The sequence below is a fragment of the Neophocaena asiaeorientalis genome, unplaced genomic scaffold (assembly GCF_003031525.2).
Source record: "Neophocaena asiaeorientalis asiaeorientalis breed wild unplaced genomic scaffold, Neophocaena_asiaeorientalis_V1.1 scaffold477, whole genome shotgun sequence".
Taxonomy (NCBI): Eukaryota; Metazoa; Chordata; class Mammalia; order Artiodactyla; family Phocoenidae; genus Neophocaena; species Neophocaena asiaeorientalis.
The window spans coordinates 1,972,324-1,991,960 of NW_020172630.1; the positions used below are offsets into that span (position 1 = coordinate 1,972,324).

Consider the following 19,637-nt stretch of genomic DNA (forward strand, 5'->3'; position numbering starts at 1 on the left):
CACTTCTCCCATAAACTTGGGCCAGTTGGCTAAGCTGATTGGTGGCTTTAGTGTGATATAACTGTGTCAGAATTGTGTCCAGCCAAGACCTTGAATCCAGTCTTTCAGCCACAACCCTCTTCCATAGGCCTTCAGGATGGACGAAATCCATTGTCAGAAACTCACCAGCTCTGACTCCTGTGTTGGAAAATACACAGTGTATTGTTCAGTATTTGAGCATGTGAGGCTATATTGCTCATGGTGAACTCATGCCCTGACAGACACCAAAAGCAAAGTTTGGAGTCTACAAACCTAATCAAGATGCATTCTGTGAGCTTTTTTGGTTCCTTTTTTTTTTTTAATTTTTAAAATTTTTATTGGAGTATAGTTGATTTACAGTGTTGAACTAGTTCTGCTGTACAGCAAAGTGAATCAGTTATGCATATACATATATCCACTCTTTTTTAGATTCTTTTCCCATATAGGCCATTACAGTGTATTGAGTAGAGTTCCCTGTGCTGTACAGTAGGTCCTTGTTGATTATCTGTTCTATATATAGTAGTGTGTGTATGTCAGGCTTTCTTGGTTCTAACAATTTCAGAGTTATTTTTAAACGTTTCCTCCTTTTTTTAGCCTTCGTCTGTCATTGTCTTTCTCTGTCTCTGTTTCATCCTGCCTTCTCTTCACACCTCTAACCATATCACGTTAATGTTCACATTGCGTCGGAGCTGGATGCCAAATGTGTTATGGTACCACTTTTAGTTATATATGCTTTTAATTTTCTAAACTCTTATAATGGAAAATTTTAAATTCTTATAATGAAACAAATTTGAATGGATCTCAGATGAACAGACAAAATGTGACCACATTATATAAACTGGAAAAATACCCTGGAGAAAGAAAGAAATGAAAAAAGACAAAACACGACTAAAGGGGGGAAAAGAGGGAAGGTGTTAAACTTTAGTAAATTAAATATAGACACAATAAAAATTAGATAAACGAAGGAGTGGAACTCTAGGTGCAAAATTCCTCTAAAAGCGGCAGTCAGGAAATGTTTCTTCATGACTCACAAGCATTCTATTTTCACTGAATACTTAGAGACTGTACCTAAGCTCTTCGTTTTTTGATATTTGTTTGTCTAAACCTACTTACTTGCTCTTGAAGTTGCCTCCTGATGTCACTTAAACTCTGCTCTGATGTTTCAGTTTGACATTTCAGGGTTTATCTGGAACCAAGTGTATGTTTGTGTTTATCACTCAAAGGAAATCAACTCTTAAAGTAGTAGTAATATGAAAAGTTATGTGTTTCTTTAGCTCATGGATTGATAGTCATCTTTAACATATGAGTATATATATTCACCTTCAGGATTCACATAGAAATATATCAGCCTTTCCCAGACTGTTTCATATAATTCAGTTACCCCACAACTCACCTGTTCCACATGGTATTAACAAATGTTCCCAAAACAGGATCCTTGGTTAAATTGGTTTGCAAAACATTGCATAGGCTGTATCTCCCTCTGAGAGTTCTATTAGTTGCACGTTAAAGGCTCTGAGAGGGCCTTCAGTAAATTAACAATACTGACGATACTGTTAAACCAAATCTATTTGCCGGACAGTTTGAGAAATATGAAAATATGTACAATGAACTACTTGGTTGTGAATTTATTAGTGGATAATGTTAATACTGTCTTATCAATTAAGGTACAATCTAAGACCACAAAGCAAATCTCTCACCTCTCTCTTACTCCCAAGTAATCTTCTCTTTATTTGATAAAGATTTATATGTTTCTATTCTAAACTTTACAATTACAGACTGGAAACCATGTTATTAACAAGCGCCCCTCCCCACTGCCCCATGTAAATGAAACATTTCTTTCTTTTTAATCCCTTTCTTTCCCTTTTGCCCCTTTCCCTAATGTTATAGATCCACTACCAGCAATACCTCCCTGAATCTTGACCCAGTCCATCACTCATGGGGAAAAAGTATTACTAAATGCCGGTCTACTTTCGCCTACTTTCTAGCTTCACGCTTCATCTCTGCCCTCCTAACAAATCCCTCCTTTGCCATCCTAGCCTCCTGAATTCTTTCAGGAATCTCCTCCTTCTAACCCGCGTTCAGTCCAAACCTGCTCTCAGTTTCCTCTCATTTGAAGGAAAATACAAACTTGTGCCAAAATGTAAAGAACATGCTCCTTCTGAGACATGTTGACTTAGAACACGGAACGATCCTCGCATCTCATCTTGTGTAGTAGGGTTCCAGCTCTCTAAACATGTAGGGGTTTTCAACTCAATTCAGTTCCACAGGTCCATGTGGAGTCCTCTGATAGACCGGCGTGGATTGAACAGCTCTGGGTCTACTGATCTACTCAAGCCCACACATTGAGCTCTCAGGGGTGACTGATGAAGAGGATACACGTTGCCAGCATCTTTAATTTGAGAAACCGTGTTAGCACCAAATTCCAGTTTCTTTGTATTAATTCTCAAGGAAAGGTGCCTTTCCTTTGGTATGTAGGTGACTCTGATGGCCTTGCATAAATGTCTCTCAGCTTGGTCATCTCTGCCAGGTTTGGTTTCCAACCTGTACCAGTCTTGGTTCAGCCGTCACTTTTTTACATTCCTCTCCTTCCCCTGGACCCTTCTGCAATCTACTCTCTGTTTACCTAGCACCCGTGGACGATAGTCTCTATGTATTTGATTGGTCTCAAAGGTAGTTACCTCAACAGTAAGGAAGTGCCTGTCTTTCCCCACAGGAGTGCGTCTTGACAGAGTACGTGGAGGTCGGCAGAAGTACAAGCGCAGAATAGATGCGGAGAACAGCCCGTACCTGAACCCTCAGTTGGTTCAGCCAGCCAAAAAGCCATGTAAGTACAGCAGACATGTCTGGCTTTCCAGCACACGACATCCTCCCAGCTGGCTCTAGGTACATCACTTCTGGCATGCCCATTCCTACTGACTCCAACGAGACTTCTCTTTGTTGGCGGGGGTGGGGAGATGTGGCTTTATTCCCAAGGATTGCCTTTGAAGAGCAACAACAACTCAGCTAATTATCTTTTTTTCCTGTGGTTTTCTCCCCCTCTACCTTTTTTTCACCTAGTCATTTTGTGGAAGCATAAGCATACCAAGGCATAGCTTATGTAGTGCGAATTTTACATTTATGGGTTATCTTTATTTTCAGAGGTACATAAAATGGATCGTACCATGATCATTAGTTCATTGGAGCTGTTAGTTTCAGATTTCACAAGAAAGTGATTTTTGTAGTTTCCACTAGCTAAATGAGTTTGTTCAACCTCCCAATGAAAATACATTAGGAGCCTCATTAATTTAGAGCTATAGAAGGTTAACACACTCGCTAGCAATAGATTAAAACAAGGATGGGCCCTACTGATAACAAGCATAGGTTGGTGGTTCCATTTCAGATGCCCTTATGGGCATTATGAATTGTTTTTTAAAAGCCCGTGGTTTGATCATGCCTGGCTGTAATCTGAAGCAATGGTAGGTAGGTAGCTAAAATGCAAACCCCATTCTCTTTGTCATTAGCTAAAAAGAGCTAGAATGTAGATTGAGGCAGTTAACTGCGTTCCAGTTTCTGAAAAATCAGTTCATGGCTGTAGTGCAAAAGAGCTAACATTTTAGGATGTTTATGCATAGAGTTTATACGAGGCACTGAAAGTGCTTTGGTGGAAACAGTTCTCACATTTAGCTGTCTCTGTCTCAGAAGACACAACCAGCCCTCACCAGAGGAAGTTGCAGCCATAGCAGTTCTAGAAAAGACACGGGTACTTTTTGATCTGCTTTCGAGGGAAGAGAAGAAGTGTCCTCTTCTCATTCAGATTCTCCAGGAGGGGTCGCTGCATCCGTGTGAGCATATGGGCATCTGTTAAATACATAAAACAGACCCTGAACTGTAAATGAAAGGACACTTTAGCTATGTCAAAGGAAAAACAACCAGTTTTACATAAAATTGAAGCTTAAGTGAACATATGGCATGGTTTCCTTTTGCCTTTCCAAAAAACATTATGTTGATTATACCTTCAATTGTCCAATCTGGCATCTTCTCCTCAGCCTGCATAAGCTGTCTGGCATTCTGCAAATACAATCTAGGACTGCATTAGGCAGATTTTGCACATTAGAATAAAAAAACTTTCTGATAATACAATAAAGTGCAATAAACACTAATGCTTAATTTCATTAGAGGTTTCGTTTTCCTGGATTCACTAATATCCAGACTGGGCATTTCTCATTCATTTTATATGAAGTCGACTGACACCATTGATGATATCCTCTACCGAGAGAAAAATGAGCACCAGCCCACTCGTAAGTCCACAGGATGGATAAAGAAACGTCTATGGTTTTCGGCGTAAACCTGAGAAATTGGGAAGACACTTGTCAAGTACCTTTAAGAAGATGACAGCAATTTCAGTGAGCTCCATTTGTCTGAGATGAAAGAGGACTCCTAATAAATCATTACTCATTATCTTAAGGCCTCTGTGTTCATTTTCCTTAGTCTATCCAATTAGTGTATTTTGGTAACAAACATTTATAAAACTTAATTTTCAGATCCTGTCAGACAAATGTCAAGAGACCAGGCATGGGCTTTGCTCAGAAAGTGGCTGGGGGAGATTTCTGGAGCCTGACTGATTGTTTGCGTACTACAAAAGCCCAAGAATGAAAATTGGGTTCTATTGATTCTAATTAGGGAAACATTAAATAAGATTCACCTAGAAACAGTGCTGCCGGCTATTCCATTTTCTGAATGATAGGAATTTCTAAGCTTCCACCAAATTTCTCTGACCCCCTCCAGTCAAGTATCCAGTGGCTTGGGTAAAACAGGTTGCATTTTCCCTGTACTAAAAGGACTCGAATCACGATTTCCTTCCGTTACATTTTTGTACCTTTTATTACTGCATTTTCTTCTAATCCTGGGGATCTAGTAGTTGCTGAGAGGTTTTGCTGCATTGTCAGAGCAATGAAAGTGGAAACTTTTCCAAGCGTAGCTAAAAAACAGGGTGTTGTTTCGATAGCATATACGAGAAACAAATGTCATTCTCTTCAGATCCTACAAATTAAAAAAAAAAAAGAATATTTGATTTTAATTTCTTTTCTAGAAAATACGATATTTGGGAATACTTCCTCCCAAATCTGTATTTTTAATTTGATAATAATTGAATATTACTGCCATTGAATGGTTATCTGTTGATAATTTGAAGTGAACAGAATTCATGTGGCAGTCATAGTAGTAAAAATTTTAAACTCTATCAGAAAAATTACAAATTATAGCTTGGGTAGGTATCCTTGTTATGTTGTTACAGCAGACAAAAAAAGAAATATGTTTTCAATTCTAAGGTATATGAAGTCTTTTCATTTTGAGTTAAAAAAGTTAAAAATGTATAGGGAAAGGCAAATGGTCTAGTAAACGTAGAGGAACCTTTGACTTGGCTCACAAAGATCGCATTTAATACCCTAGTTTTCTAGAGTAATAGGACACAGACATTGAAATATCTGAGTTTATTCTTACCTATTTATATTTCCTCACTTAGAAGAAAGTATCAAATCTAAAGCTACGTGTAGAAATTGAAAGTGGGGCCAACAAGAAAAATCATTCTGTTAGCAAGGCTTTATAACCCCTTCCATAAACTCTCACATGGCCCTGAGCGATAAAACACATTTGATGTGATGCTTTCCATTTGTCTCTAGTGTTTATTTTATGAAGGATTTTAAAAACATATATCACAAATTTCAGACAGATAAATCTGAACCAGAGAATGAACTAAAGACAACAGATGAAAATAGAGGATTAAAGTATTAGACGCTCCAAAGAGGAAATACAGTCACATTTAAGTTGGAGTATTTTTCTGGAAACTGACACTGGCTGTATTTGGAAGATGGGCCTGGTGTGTGGGGAGGGGGAGAAAGGCAAGTCGTTTGTATTGAATGCATCCCACAGAGACAGAGTTATACAGTCAGTAATTCACCCCGGCAGAAGGGCTCTGACCTTTGCTCCTCTTTAAAGGAATTAGGACAGTTAATGACTTTCATGCCCATTATGTCTATGGGCAGTAGGAGTTCTTTGCCTCCTGCATTATGTTCTATATTTCAGTGGCTTATGTGGATATTTATTTTAAAGCTGTTGTATGCTATTTAATCTGCTTCCCCAGATCCCACTTAAGAATCAAAGAGCAGACCCAGAAAGCCTCTAACTTCTCTTCTCTGTTTGCTATAAAAAATTTCATTACAGGACAGATGCTTCATTCCAGCAAAGGCAGGTAAAGCCAAGAAGAAACAAAGAACTATTACAACTGCTATGGGTTTTCCAGAACGCTGTTTAATATATATATGTTGAACCGTAAATGGAATATTTGGGGTTGATTATAGGTGTTTGTGGGGTGTTTTTGTTCTGTTTTTTGTTTTTGCTCAAAACACCACCTAGTTTAGAACGTGCGAAAGAGGGATGATGTAGTGATCTTGTAGCGCTCTGGTCTGATTCTGCAGATAACAAGATTGTCTCACATTTATTGGTGGCTGAACCGGAGAAGATCTATGCCATGCCCGACCCTACTGTTCCCGACAGTGACATCAAAGCCCTCACTACACTGTGCGACTTGGCCGATCGAGAATTGGTGGTTATCATTGGATGGGCGAAGCATATTCCAGGTACCTTTTCTGAAATGAAAAAGAAAAGTTTGCAATTAATTCCCTAAGCTTTATATGTTGATTTAGGCAAATTCACAATTTTCTCATTAGGATTTTACATTTTTATTTATTTATTTTAATTTGCTTTTTTATTTGTAGTTTTTAAATTAATTTATTGTCCTTGGCCACACTGCACGGCTTGTGAGAACTTAGTTCCCCCACCAGGGATTGCACCCAAACCATTGGCAGTGAAAGCACAGAGTCTTAACCACCGGACCACCAGGAAATTCCCGTTCATTAGGATTTTTTTAAACCTTTACATTTGTTTTTGTTATACTTAATTTACTGCTTTCTTGGTCCTAATAGAATCATATGCCTTTTTAATAACTGTACCATCTTGAATGCTTGTTAATTATTTTTTCGCATATGAAGGTACTATTGCCAACCTAAGATAAAGAGAATATAACTTGTTAAAATATTTCTTTATTCTTTTAAAAAGTCCGAGTTTTCTCCTAAGGAAATACTTCTGTTTTTTCTTTTCACTTTAAATAAATGTTTATGAATTGGGGGCTTTAAGGCAGACAGCGTGGGTATAAGTCCTGCCTGGCCTGCCAATGGGACAACTTCCCGAGCTTGCTCTATCTTAGCTTCCTAAACCCTAAATAAAGCTATAATATCGTAATAAAAAAAAGTTTTTGTCAGGAGTAGTCTAGATACCTTTTTTCCTTTTAAAAATCACTTATTTTGTTGTTCATAGTGGCGATTTATACTGAATTGTTTTTCATATTTGCATATTGCTTTGGTTTACAATTAGATATTTACCATGAATTTATACATAAATTATGAAAATAAATGTTAAATTGACATTGTAAATATTCTCATATGGTGACTTAAGAGTAGTATTTCAGGTTTTTTTAAAAGTATTTATTTATTTATTTGATTGTGCTGGGTCTTAGTTGTGGCAGGCGGGCTTCTTAGTTGTGGCATGTGAACTCTTAGTTGCAGCATGCATGTGGGACCTAGTTCCCTGACCAGGGATCGAACCCGGGCCCCCTGCATTGGGAGTGCAGAGTCTTATCCACTGCGCCCCCAGGGAAGTCCCAAAAGTAGTATTTTAAAGTATCCAATTATTTTTCTCTCCAGGCCTGTCCTTAGATCCGTGAACATATACCTGATCACAGGGTTTAAGAATTTTAGTAGTCTCCTTGAATTATTGTTTGTTTGAACTTTGATCTTCAAATAGTTTACAAACAAATTTTTGGACGATGAGCCGTGTTTCTCTGGTACAGTGAACTTATTTCTGTCTCCTTAAACTAGTTTGTCTTTATGCTTTGAATGCTCAGTAATTTCTTTAATCAAATTGATGGAAGTCCCTTTCCCAGCCCACACTGAAACCAATTTATCGGTCATGACGCGCCAGCTATGTTGCTAACAGTCGTAACGAACTGTCAGGCGGTATCGCAGTGGAGCTAATTTGAAGTCATTAAGTGTGCGGCGTTCAGGCGACAATTTGTTGCAGTGCTTGGGAACACAGCTGACGTTTCTGAATGGCTTTGTTCACTGCAGTTCTAGATGAGACCAAGCAAATTGTAAACTAATTTAAGCATCACTCTGTATTATACTGGCTACTTTGTCTTACACTGTTTGCTAATAAAGCACCCCCAATGAAGTCAAAACTAGTTTAAACAGGTGAGCTGGAGTGTATTCTTTAGAAGATACCTCCACAAGGGTCACTACATCTAAAAGAAAGATGAGAATTTGATTGTGTGGATAGCTGATTTGCATTTGGATTGTAATCATATCTATAAGGTTTTTAGAAAAAGCAAAAAAAAATCGAAATAGAATATGCTGAAAGATGGTGAGACATTGGAAATTGTAGCGGTGGAAACAACCAGAATTTACCTAAACAGTGTATGAAAACTTTTCTGGAAGGAAAGTGTTATGAAGGGTTTTAGAAAGAAACAAAACTAAGATATGTTGAAGTGTCCACAGATACTTTAAAAAATAATCAATATATATTATATCATTTACATTTATCCACACACACACAAGTACACAGACATACATACTCACAGATTTAAAATAGCATTATTCTAACCCAGGGTTTCTCAGTCTTGACGCAATTGATGTTTGGAACCAGATAATCTTTTGTTATGGGGCCTGTCCTGTTCCTTGTAGGGTATCTAGCAGCATCCTTGGTTTCTACCTATTAACATCCTTGAGTTGTAACAAACAAAAATGTCTTCACACATTGCCAGATGTCCTCTTGGGGGGGCAAAATCATGCCCCTCTTCCCCAGTTGAGACCCACTGTTCTAACCCAGGAATCAGATATTATTATCCTTAATTCAAAGATAGGGAGATCTGGGGCAGAGAGAGGTAAAAACACTTGCACAGGGCTTCCCTGGTGGCACAGTGGTTGAGAGTCCGCCTGCCGATGCAGGGGACACGGGTTCGTGCCCTGGTCCGGGGAGATCCCACGTGCCGCGGAGCGGCTGGGCCCGTGAGCCATGGCCGCTGAGCCTGCGCGTCCGGAGCCTGTGCTCTGCAACAGGAGAGGCCACGAATTCTGCCCAAGTTCTCCCTGAATTAAGAAATTGGTTAAGCCCATATTCTGTTATCGTACAGACATTCCATAATAACGATCAAGAAAAGTCAACGACTCCTGCTGCTGCTCTCTGGAAAGGAAAAGTCAGTGATAAATTTGTGGGTCCAGTTGTGTATCTAAGTAGAAATGTCAGCTTACAGAGGAACTTGTCACAGTAAAGGGGCTCTGGTGACCTTTGTGAAGACAGTAACTTTAAATAACTATGAGTAACAGCATTTCCAGTGGTGGAAACAATTGCTATACGATTATGTGTTCAGTCTTAAGCTGAGGCTTAGAATTGGTAGGGACTGACGTTATTCTCTCTCCCCAGCAAATGCCAGAGGAGGTTACTGTGCAATGATGATTCACAGCTCTGTTTTTCGTGATACCCGGAGGGTGTTTTAAATGACTGCAAGGAGTATGTTGGCTTTTCAGAGAGGGATTAGCAAAACACGAATTCACTGAAATGCCTTTAAGTTTCATAACAGTAAGTGTGCCGTGCAGTGTTCGGAGGTAGAAGTAAAAGATGCTGTGATACCAGCGTGCTGGTCTATATAGCCGGGTTCAGGGAGCCTGGGCACGGCAGCAACATGGAGCATGGGATGGGGGGGGGTAAAGCCGAAGAGAATATAAAGATTAAAGTCTCATTTCTGCCTTGATAAAAGTAAAAATGTGTTTTTGATACCATGACCTAGTCCTCATAACTGGGGTTGGAGCTGGAATTAAAGCCAAATCAGAACGGAAATTTCACGTCTTAATCTTCACTTCAAAATTGTTTGTACTAAAATCCAAGCCTTTGCTCTCTTTATGCTGCTCTCAGTTTGTGGAATCGCACACACACACACACACACACACACACACTTTTTAAAAATTAAGTTTAGCATATAAGATCAGATCAGTAGCCTTTCTGCACTCCTGGGAAGATACTTTTGTATACTTGCTTTTGCTACATAAAAAAGTGACAAATTCAACAAAAGAAAATATTGAAGAAGAATACATAGGGAGTGGGGTTTTTTTATCAGTAAATAGAATTTGTTGACTTACTTTAATAAATCACATAAATGGAAAAGTGTGTAGTTCGGAAACATGACCATACTTTATCTCTAGAAGCAAAAAGATCACAAGGGCTTTAGAAAATGCTTGACTTTAGTTGAAGGAGCATAAGGGCACCAGAACAGATGATGGTGCCCTAATAGCCCTTTTTAAGAATGACAGGGCCCCACCATTAGCATCCTTTTATATCCTTGGAAATTGCTCACGCCTCGCTTTTCTGGTTTCTATCTGCCTGACTCTTTTTTATTTCTCTTTCAATTTCATCCGCGCTCGGATAAGCGCATGCTAACACAATATGATTGAGCTGTAAAATGGACCGCTGTCGCCTCTAATCTCTTTTATGTAGATACGGAGGTCCTGCACACTCCACTTCATTCTCTCTCCATTGTTGGCCTTTTTTTAGAATGGCCTGCCAAGTAATGGAGGCTCCGTCAAATATTAGAGCTAGGTTTCACAGGGTGTGATAAGACGATTATCAGCCCAGCAGTCAGACCTATTATTGTTCTTTGTGGTTGATTAAAATACTATTTTGTACTGTAACTTTGTTAGCAAAATGCAGAATGTGCTTCGTCAGATGGTGCTTAGAAAAGCATCACCCATATTAGCTGACCTATATAAGTGGCTTAAATATATTTATGGATCTTGCCAGACGAATGACTTTAAGAGAAAGGTATTTGAACAATTCAGTGAATGAATGTATTTTAGAAGTTGTTTTTTCCTTTATCAAATATGGCAGATTATCAGGTGGGCTTGTTTATTTTTGACATGACAGATCGAACAGTTACCTGCTGAAGAAGGAGGACTCCATTCAAGTTTGGAGCCTCTTAGTGACATTTTTAAAACAGGAAAAATAACACAAAAAACTATAGTTTTTCTTCATACCAAGTGAAGGCAGGAACTTTTAAGCTCAAAAAGAAAACCACACTCGGAAGAGATGTGATAAAACAGTCTTTATGTATAGTTATTCATGTAAGAAACAGAAGTCTAAAGTATAGAAACCAGTATTCTCCATTTATTCTGAAACATTTTTTCTAAAACGTTCACTTAGGAAAATGTATTAAAACTTGCTCAGTGAGTTGGCTTTTTCTAGTTTTCTCGACAGAAGTACTTAGAATTTTCTATAAATGACAGAAATCTCTAAAGAACATGGATAAACTATTTCTATATATTAGGATATAAATTTTGTGAGAGAATACCCAAGAATATTTTGAACTAATATTTATGGCTAATGATACTGTTTAAAGACATATTTATTGTTCCAATGCATTTTACGTAGAGATCAATTTTTTAGATTGTATCATTCCCCAGGCAAAGTTGTGAAGGTTTTGTTTTTTAACTGCCCATTACTTATCTTAAACTGCTGGCACCATTACATGATTGTGACGTGTGAAAAAGCACAAAAAATTGTGGTGGAAATAATTACTGTAAGATTATGTTTCCATTTGTAACACCAGGTAAGTTTTCATGTGTATGCATGTGATTATGGTTTCACATGCAGGAAACGGCATAGTTAACTAAGAGAGTTATGTTATATATAAAAAGGATCTAATATGCTGTTTCGTTTCTATATCATTGGCACTTGAAAAATGTACTATTGATTAGTTGATTAAAAATATGCACAGCACAAAACTATTAATTGGCTCTGAGGCTCCGCCCTCCACCCCATGGTATAACTGAATTTACGCGTAGTTGTAATTTCTACTTTGCTACAAGTGAATTAAAGCGATTACAGCTCTTTTCTCAGGATTAATTTTTCTTATATGCATGTAACTTAATGATTTCAGAACTGTGAAGTCATTGAGTCTTTTAGTTAAGTGGAGAAATTTTTTTTTTTTTTGCGGTACACGGGCCTCTCACTGCCGTGGCCTCTCCCGTTGCGGAGCACAGGCTCCGGACGCGCAGGCTCAGCGGCCATGGCTCACGGGCCCAGCCGCTCCGTGGCATGTGGGATCTTCCCGGACCGGGGCACGAACCCGTGTCCCCTGCATCGGCAGGCGGACTCTCAACCACTGTGCCACCAGGGAAGTCCCAAGTGGAGAAATTTTAAATTTAAGATCCAATGCCTTGGCACTTAGACTATTTAAATTACAACTATATTCAATTATCAGATAGTTGGAAGTTATGTTTAATGCACCTGGGAGTTGTATACCTGTGTACCAGTAGTTGTGGTTTATAAAAGGTAGAATAATTCTGAAAGTAAAATCAGAAAACCTGAGCTTGTATATAGTTGAGTAATATTTTGTAAGTTATGTAATTGGTCTGGCCATGAGTTATATTGTGAAAATTAAATGAGGAAAAAAAACACACATGCAAATTATACACATATGCATAATTAATTTGCAAATTATCAAGAATGATCTAAAAACGTAAAATATTCAGTGTTCATTTTAGTGCCTAAGAAATTGTGCATAGATTGTCATTTTATTGTAATTAGAGCCAAGTGATCCAAAAAGTTAGTATTCATAAGAGCTATTTCAAAAAATATTCAGAACAAACATCCATTATAATAGAAAGGGAGGGAAAGGTTATTTAACCAAGAGGATCACTGTATGGATATTGCCATCACTCTGTCCTAGGCGAACAAGACCATTAGCTTCTAGATAGTCAGGTTCGTCCTCCTCGGCCACACCTGAAATAACTGAACGTTTATCAGTTTCTGAAGTCACGATTGTGATATGGAGAAAGGAACAAGTTGAAAACTATGTTGTGAAAAAAATAATCTGAAAGATCCCCTACAGGCTTGTTCATTTTCTGCAGCTACCCTTGCTAGAAAGGCCAAAGACCAACAAAGAAGGTTTGAGGTTTCCCAGACAGAGACCTGGTTCAAGAGACACCCCCAAATGTTATTAAAGATGCTCACAAAGACCTCTCCACACCACTCAGTGCCATTGTTTGTGACCTGATGCACAGTGCCGTCACCATGCTGCATTACCTGTGCTCACGTAAGCTCTGTTCCAGTATTCTGGTCCATTCCTAGGTATCCCCCAAATATATCTGCCATCCATTCGTCGTCATGCCACTGTGTACCTCTGATCCACAAGGAATCATGATTTCATAGCAGTCATGAATACAATTTAAGTATTTGAGTGTCTGCTGTGGACCTGATACTATGCTAGGTACTGTGGGGCTTATTCAAGCTACAGGTGACCTGATCTCCACCCTGAATCATGGATCTGTGTCTGCATAAATATCTGTGCATACGTATGTGCATTGTTATGTGGTAATCTTCTTTTTTGTGCGATTAAGCTTTCAATACAAAAACAACTAACATCGGTAGAGTTTATTATTGTTTACAAAGCACTTTCATGAACTTTTACTTGATGTCCATAACAATTCAGTTGTTTAACTCTTATTATCCCCTAGAGTCAGGAAGTTTGATTCACACATGGTTCAAGTGTTACTTGAACCATGGAATATTTAACTTAAATGACTTTTTACCAGTAGCTTCAGTAGGTCCTTCTCCCCTATCCTCCTCTACTTCCCCGTACATCTTTTGTCATTTGTTCCAGATTACCTACCTGCCTTTCATACAAGTTTAGGCAAATGGAACAATATTTGCCCTGTCTTTAAATATTGTCTCCACATTTATAAAATGAAGGAGGATTGAATCAAAGAGGAAATGTATGACACACCTTTAAAATCAATAAAAGTCAAGGTGGTTGATAGTGTGCCGTTTATATCCCTGATCACAAATTTTAATGAAACAAGGTGATCACTGTGTAGCTACTCAGCTGAATGGTTAGGAAAGTTTTTAAATGATTGGTTGCTAAAATTGAAGGCTCTTCCTCCCCAATTCTGTTCAGATTCACTGGGTTGAATATTTCTCTATTCATCAAGTCCTAAAAGATGGTATCATTTTCAGGCAAGTAATTGTAATCACGAAACTCTTTTGAATGATAAGGTGACAGGATGAGTCTCATCATTCGGTTCACTATATATATCAGAAGCCTGAACAAGCCTGCACTCTACCTGAGGGTTATCAAAATATTGACATCCCATAGACCTGGCCCAGCTCATATCTTTCTGTTCTGGAATTCTGTTTGTTCATAGAGCTGTTACTTCTGACTTTTAGGTTCTTCTCGAGGCTACTTGATGAGTTCGAGAGAAAGACTTCTGTGTCTTGTGAAAAGAATTCTATATGGAAGCTGATTTAATTAGCATAACCCATATATGCTTAAATGGTTCGTTAAAATATTTTTCCACCTCTAAAAGAAGAATTGGAGAGAGAAGTTTAAACGTGATGCTGGCGTGTTTTGTTTCTCCCTCTGCTCCTCTTTGACCCTCTCTCCATCCCTAATCCCACCTCCCTCCCGTGGGCTGGTCACACGTTTTCCCCTGCGTCCCCCTTGCTCTGCCTCAGCCAATCTCCAAATGAATGCATGTCTATCGTGGCCTTGGCTTTGGCACTCTGGATATATTGATTAATAGTTGCCCTAAGCTCCTTTTAGCAAATCAAATTTTCACTTTTAGCAAGGATTTCGCCTCTGATTTATTCAGCAAAGTGAAATGCACTAAATTGACTTTGACATTCAGGGAAAATGGCTGAAAAACAAAGAGCAGAGGAAAGAGATATAAATTGTGTGGCAGCTGGAGACTTCAAGCATCCGAGGAACAGTTTTCTGTGGAATACAGAGTAATTTGAAAGCACACAGAGAAGTGGTTTCTTCAAAAAAAAAAAATGAAAAAAAATGCTGAGTTTTCTTTTTGAATGAGGGTGTAAGTATTACTCAGCTGAACTCAGAATTTCTGGTACAATGCATTATATTCTATAGATAAAAATAGCTGCGTAATCCAAGATTGCCTATATCTAAATGAGTTTATGAAAGCTAGGACATAACCTAATTACACTGGAAAAAAGAAATAGTCAAGTCATCCCACATGAAATAGAATAGTTAATGTGAAAGTGTAAGTGCTGTGTAGTAGTGTGTGTGTGTGTGTGTGTGTGTGTGTGTGTGTTGTAAAGGATGGAGCTTTTTCATCACCATAAAAAGAATTTGAAATAATTTTGGATCACAAGCCTCAGAAAAGCCATGTAACTTTGCTCTTCTGTTTGCCTTTTTTCCCAAGAATGTTTGCCTTGGCTGTATTCCTTAATGTGACTAAGTCAGTCTACTTCCTTGTTAGACCAAGGTTTGGTGAATAAGTGACCATCAGGTTCAAGATACAAAGTGTGGTTCTGATGCATAAAAAGAAATGGTGCTGATGTAGATGAAGCAAAGAGGAAAGGGGGTTGAACTGAATTCACTGTGGACACTTGAGGAGGAATGAAAGGTGTGAGGACGACTGAGGAGTAGTTTTGATGTTGCGGATCTCGTAGACTGTTGAATTGCCTCCGCCAAGGGGGGTTATCAGAGGGGTGGAAGGAGAAGGGGGAGGGGAAATCTACAGAAGGAATTTGCTGTTCATTTACCTTTTTGCTCTTCCGTGTGAATTTTCCTTATTAACCAAAGTCAGGGTCCACACAGTCAAGGCACTGCCCTCCCTTTGACTATACTTTTTCATTATTCTCTTTCTTTTCATTTTCAACAAATCAGTGTCCAAAGTGACCCAAGCCATCCGCATCAGTGGCATCTTACCAATCAGATAATATTTTTAACATTATACCAAACATGTCCCCAGGAATAGAATTTCCCTAACGCCAAGCTGCTTCCTCCCCAATTCAGGCCACTTTTCAACCTTCATAAATGATTCTTAGAAGAACCCAATTAGGAGAATGTATTTAACCTGCTAAAAATCCCTTTAATTGACCAAACTTTCTAAGAAGCTTATGGTATATGATAAACAGATATAATACCTCCATTTGTTTATAAATACCTTGATATTTCTCTTAAGAAAAAAAATTTCTTGGTTTATCCCCAGAAAAGAAAAAAACAAACAACGATTTTCTCAGAAGCAATCAACCACTTTTATTTTTTATTTGTTTTTGCCAGGTTATATATATTTTTTCCTTCACCAAGAATCAGGAATGACGTACAAAGTACACAAACCCCAAGTCAAAGGGATATTCAGCTTTCATTTTATACTTGGATATCTTAATGTGAAATTCTGTGCTATTATTATATGAGTTAAAAGTACTAATGCATCGTAATTTAGTTAAAGAGAAACATATAGTGGGTAAGTAGCACCTCTTGGTAATTCTAAGCTCTAGAGTTAATTCAACTTAGTTCATCCCACAATTTTACATGTCTCCATTTAACCGCAGAACTTTGCTTCCAATAAGGAAATTATATTTCCATTGCCAGAATGGGCAATTAAGTCCTCACTACATATTGTTAATATTATAAAATCAAGAAGGGGAAAGGACCAGTTTCTTCCACTGGATTCAGATTAAGCCAGTGGATGACCAGCCGTCCAGGTCAGCAACACAGCCTGTATGGATTTAGAGAGTCATCGGAGCCCAGTGAAACACCGTAATTCCAGGGGTGTCTCTGAAGAGCAGCTCCCTCCTCTCTGTATGAAGGGGGCTTCACACCTGCTTAACCTACATTAGGGAAGGATTAATTCCCTGAAGTGCTGGGCCCCCTCAGCCAGGCGGCATGTTTATGGCAGGGCACATGGTAGCCTGGGCTGAGGAGGGAGAGAGGCAGAAGGAACAGCTACGGGTTCAAGGAAGGACTGATTCCTCCTGACATGGTCAGCACTTTAGGAAAAAGAACAGTCCAGCTCGACTTAATCTTGTGATTTTCTGTGTCATGGCAGAGCCCAGTCTGCAGACTTGTAAACGTAAAAGAGGAATACCCTCCCAAAGGTCCTTTCAACTGTGCATATTACTCAGATTAACGTTTTGTGGAAAAGCATGGAATCTCTACGTAAACATTTCACATTTATTTCTGTGCGTGGCTGTGATATTGAAGCAAAGTGCTGTATGATAGATTTTCCCAAACTTTAAAAAATATGGTTGCTTACTCAGAAACATGCCTACAGGAAGTTTTTTGACACCCTTTTAAAAATAAATGGAAGGATAGCAAATAGAGATCTCTTTCTTTAAAAATTAATTCTTGGATGATAGAACCAGAATGAACCTTAGAATTCAATTGCTAGAACTTCTCATTTTAAGAGGATATTGCAGTGGGTAGTGTACCATCCTTGGAGTTAGAGACCGTGGTTCAAATTCTGATATTGCTTCGTGCCATGAACTAAGTTTGCTTGTGTATAAGATGGGGATGATAATAATAAAGTGACCAACTTGATAGGCTACTGGGACAATTCAGGGAGTTAACGTATGTAAAGTGCCCAATCCAATCTTTTAATTGCTAAGTGTTCAGTAAATGTTAAATGCCTTTATTTGCACATTCACTTCCAGATAAAAACGTTGAAGGCCAGAAAAACTGAATGACTCACCCAAGGTCATGAGCTACTCAGGACATAGTTGAGACTAAAACTCAGTCATCTAACAGTTGAGCACTGTTGATATTTATCATCGTCACCACCAGTTTTTCAGAAAAGAGTATATCTTCTTATGCATAGTATTAAATATTAGCAAGTTATCCTCTTTGTTCTATATCATACCACATTATATTACATCATATATAAACATGCACATATTTATATGGACAGCATAATTTTTGAAGATAGACCAGTAGTGAAAATGTTATAGAAAAGTTATCTTGGTGTATTTTAAGTTGTGCACCCCAAATTATAAGTAATAAACCCATCTTTCTTTTGTTATTCTTTGATATAGCTTGGCTATAATATCTGGATATTTCAGATCAAACCCCTTTCTGAAGAATTATTAATCTAAAGGTATAGCTCAGAATCTTTCTGTTTCACGCAGGGGGATATAGTAGAGAGAATTCCTTCACTGAGGCTTGAGGTTGGGAAACATAGCCAACAGCTTAAAGTGGCCAAGAGTTTCTCAATGGAGGATCTTGATACAGAGCTAAGTGTCTAGATAACATAAAGACAAAGTAACAGGAATACATGAGGTGCACCTTATATATAAAGCATCTCTGAATACTTGCTGTGTAAATATATGTGATGCTATCTCTGAAGACAATGTCACTGACAGATCAGTATATAACGTTTGATTAAAATTAGCTTGTAGATAATCCATGGATTTTAATTAATCTGGTCAGTTATCCAACCCAGTATACTCAGTGAGGATTTTAGGTTCTCACATTTCTGTATGTGCCATGAAAGTCTAAGTCAAATTTCCAAGGCAATTTTTTACAGTTCGAATAGAATTATTTATTATTTAATGTGAATCTGACCATACTATATTCTTGTAGTTTAATAAATTTCGTATGGGCTGAAGATGGATGACGTGGTTATCTTTGAAACATCAACTATGATCATTTTTGAGATATCTGAATATGGTAGTAGGTTCTCTAGATTCAATTTGACTTTTTTTGCACACTTTGTAATATTCAGTTCCCCAACAAAAATACCGTGTGTAATATATTTTTGTAGCAAGCTAATACCTATTCACTCGTGCACTGAACAAAAAATATATATTAAAAGCCTACTCTGTGGTAGGCCTTATACTAAAGTTCTGTTTTAGGGAGACTGTCTCTGTCATTATTATATGACTTTGAGGCATAGTTGATCTATTATCAAAACACTTTTTGAATTTTTGTCTCAAGAATGGTTGCTTTGCAGCTCACTCAGGATCATGGTTTCTCTTTTTCCGTCATACACGTACTCAAGAGTCTTGAAGGAATGCTTTGAGAATGATCAAAGTCAGGTGTCAACCACACCTCCTGGTCCAGTATTTCAGAGTTTCCCACTCTGTAGCTCCCCTCCCTGTATTCTGGATATCAGTGATATTCTAGGGAATAAACTGAGGGCCAGCAGCTGCCTGACAGGGTTTTTATGCTCTTTTCAAGCCATGTATGTGTGGTTGTTCTGAACCCACTTGGATTTTACGTGGTTAAACTATCTCAGAAACAGAGTCTCTGTATGAGTAGAGGCCTGCTTACTGCATGAAGGAAGATGGCAGTATTTTTTACTCTAAGGAAAGGTTCTTCATGTACTTTGAAGAGAGATTAAGAATATGGGAATAGAGAGCTGATTACAGCGAGAGCTTTTCTCAGGATTGCTAAGGTCGCGTGGTATCTCCTGCCATTAACTTTTGTTCTCGCGTGCAACAGCACAGTTCAGGGGTGTGGGCTCCATGCTGCATCTGTACTTGGCTTGTTATCCTCTTATCAAGCTCTTAGCATCCCTTTGTTTATTTGAGACGACAGGAAGACGGTGTAAAGGCTGCTTAGTCAGGGATATCAGCCTTGTTGGCAGGGGAGTGATTGCCAGTTGAAAAACAAGGCATTATTGCTCATTTTTTCCCTCTTATTAGTTTGATTACATTTGCAAATCAAATCAATCCATCAGACATGATCAGGTCTCGTCCGCATTTTAAGGAATAGTAATCTCCGTCTAATAAGATGCAAA

The 19,637-nt window shown here is 38.4% G+C and overlaps 1 protein-coding gene across 8 annotated transcripts in view; it reads left to right on the forward strand.

Annotated features, from left to right (window-relative positions):
• Positions 1-19,637, forward strand: part of ESRRG (estrogen related receptor gamma) — a 638,184-nt gene that overhangs the window by 575,054 nt on the left and 43,493 nt on the right. For all 8 annotated transcript variants that reach the window (XM_024739209.1, XM_024739208.1, XM_024739213.1 and 5 more), the window contains 2 exons: positions 2,732-2,842; positions 6,471-6,632. In XM_024739209.1, the coding sequence (XP_024594977.1) occupies positions 2,732-2,842; positions 6,471-6,632 (273 nt within the window). The remainder of the gene's footprint in view (positions 1-2,731; positions 2,843-6,470; positions 6,633-19,637) is intronic.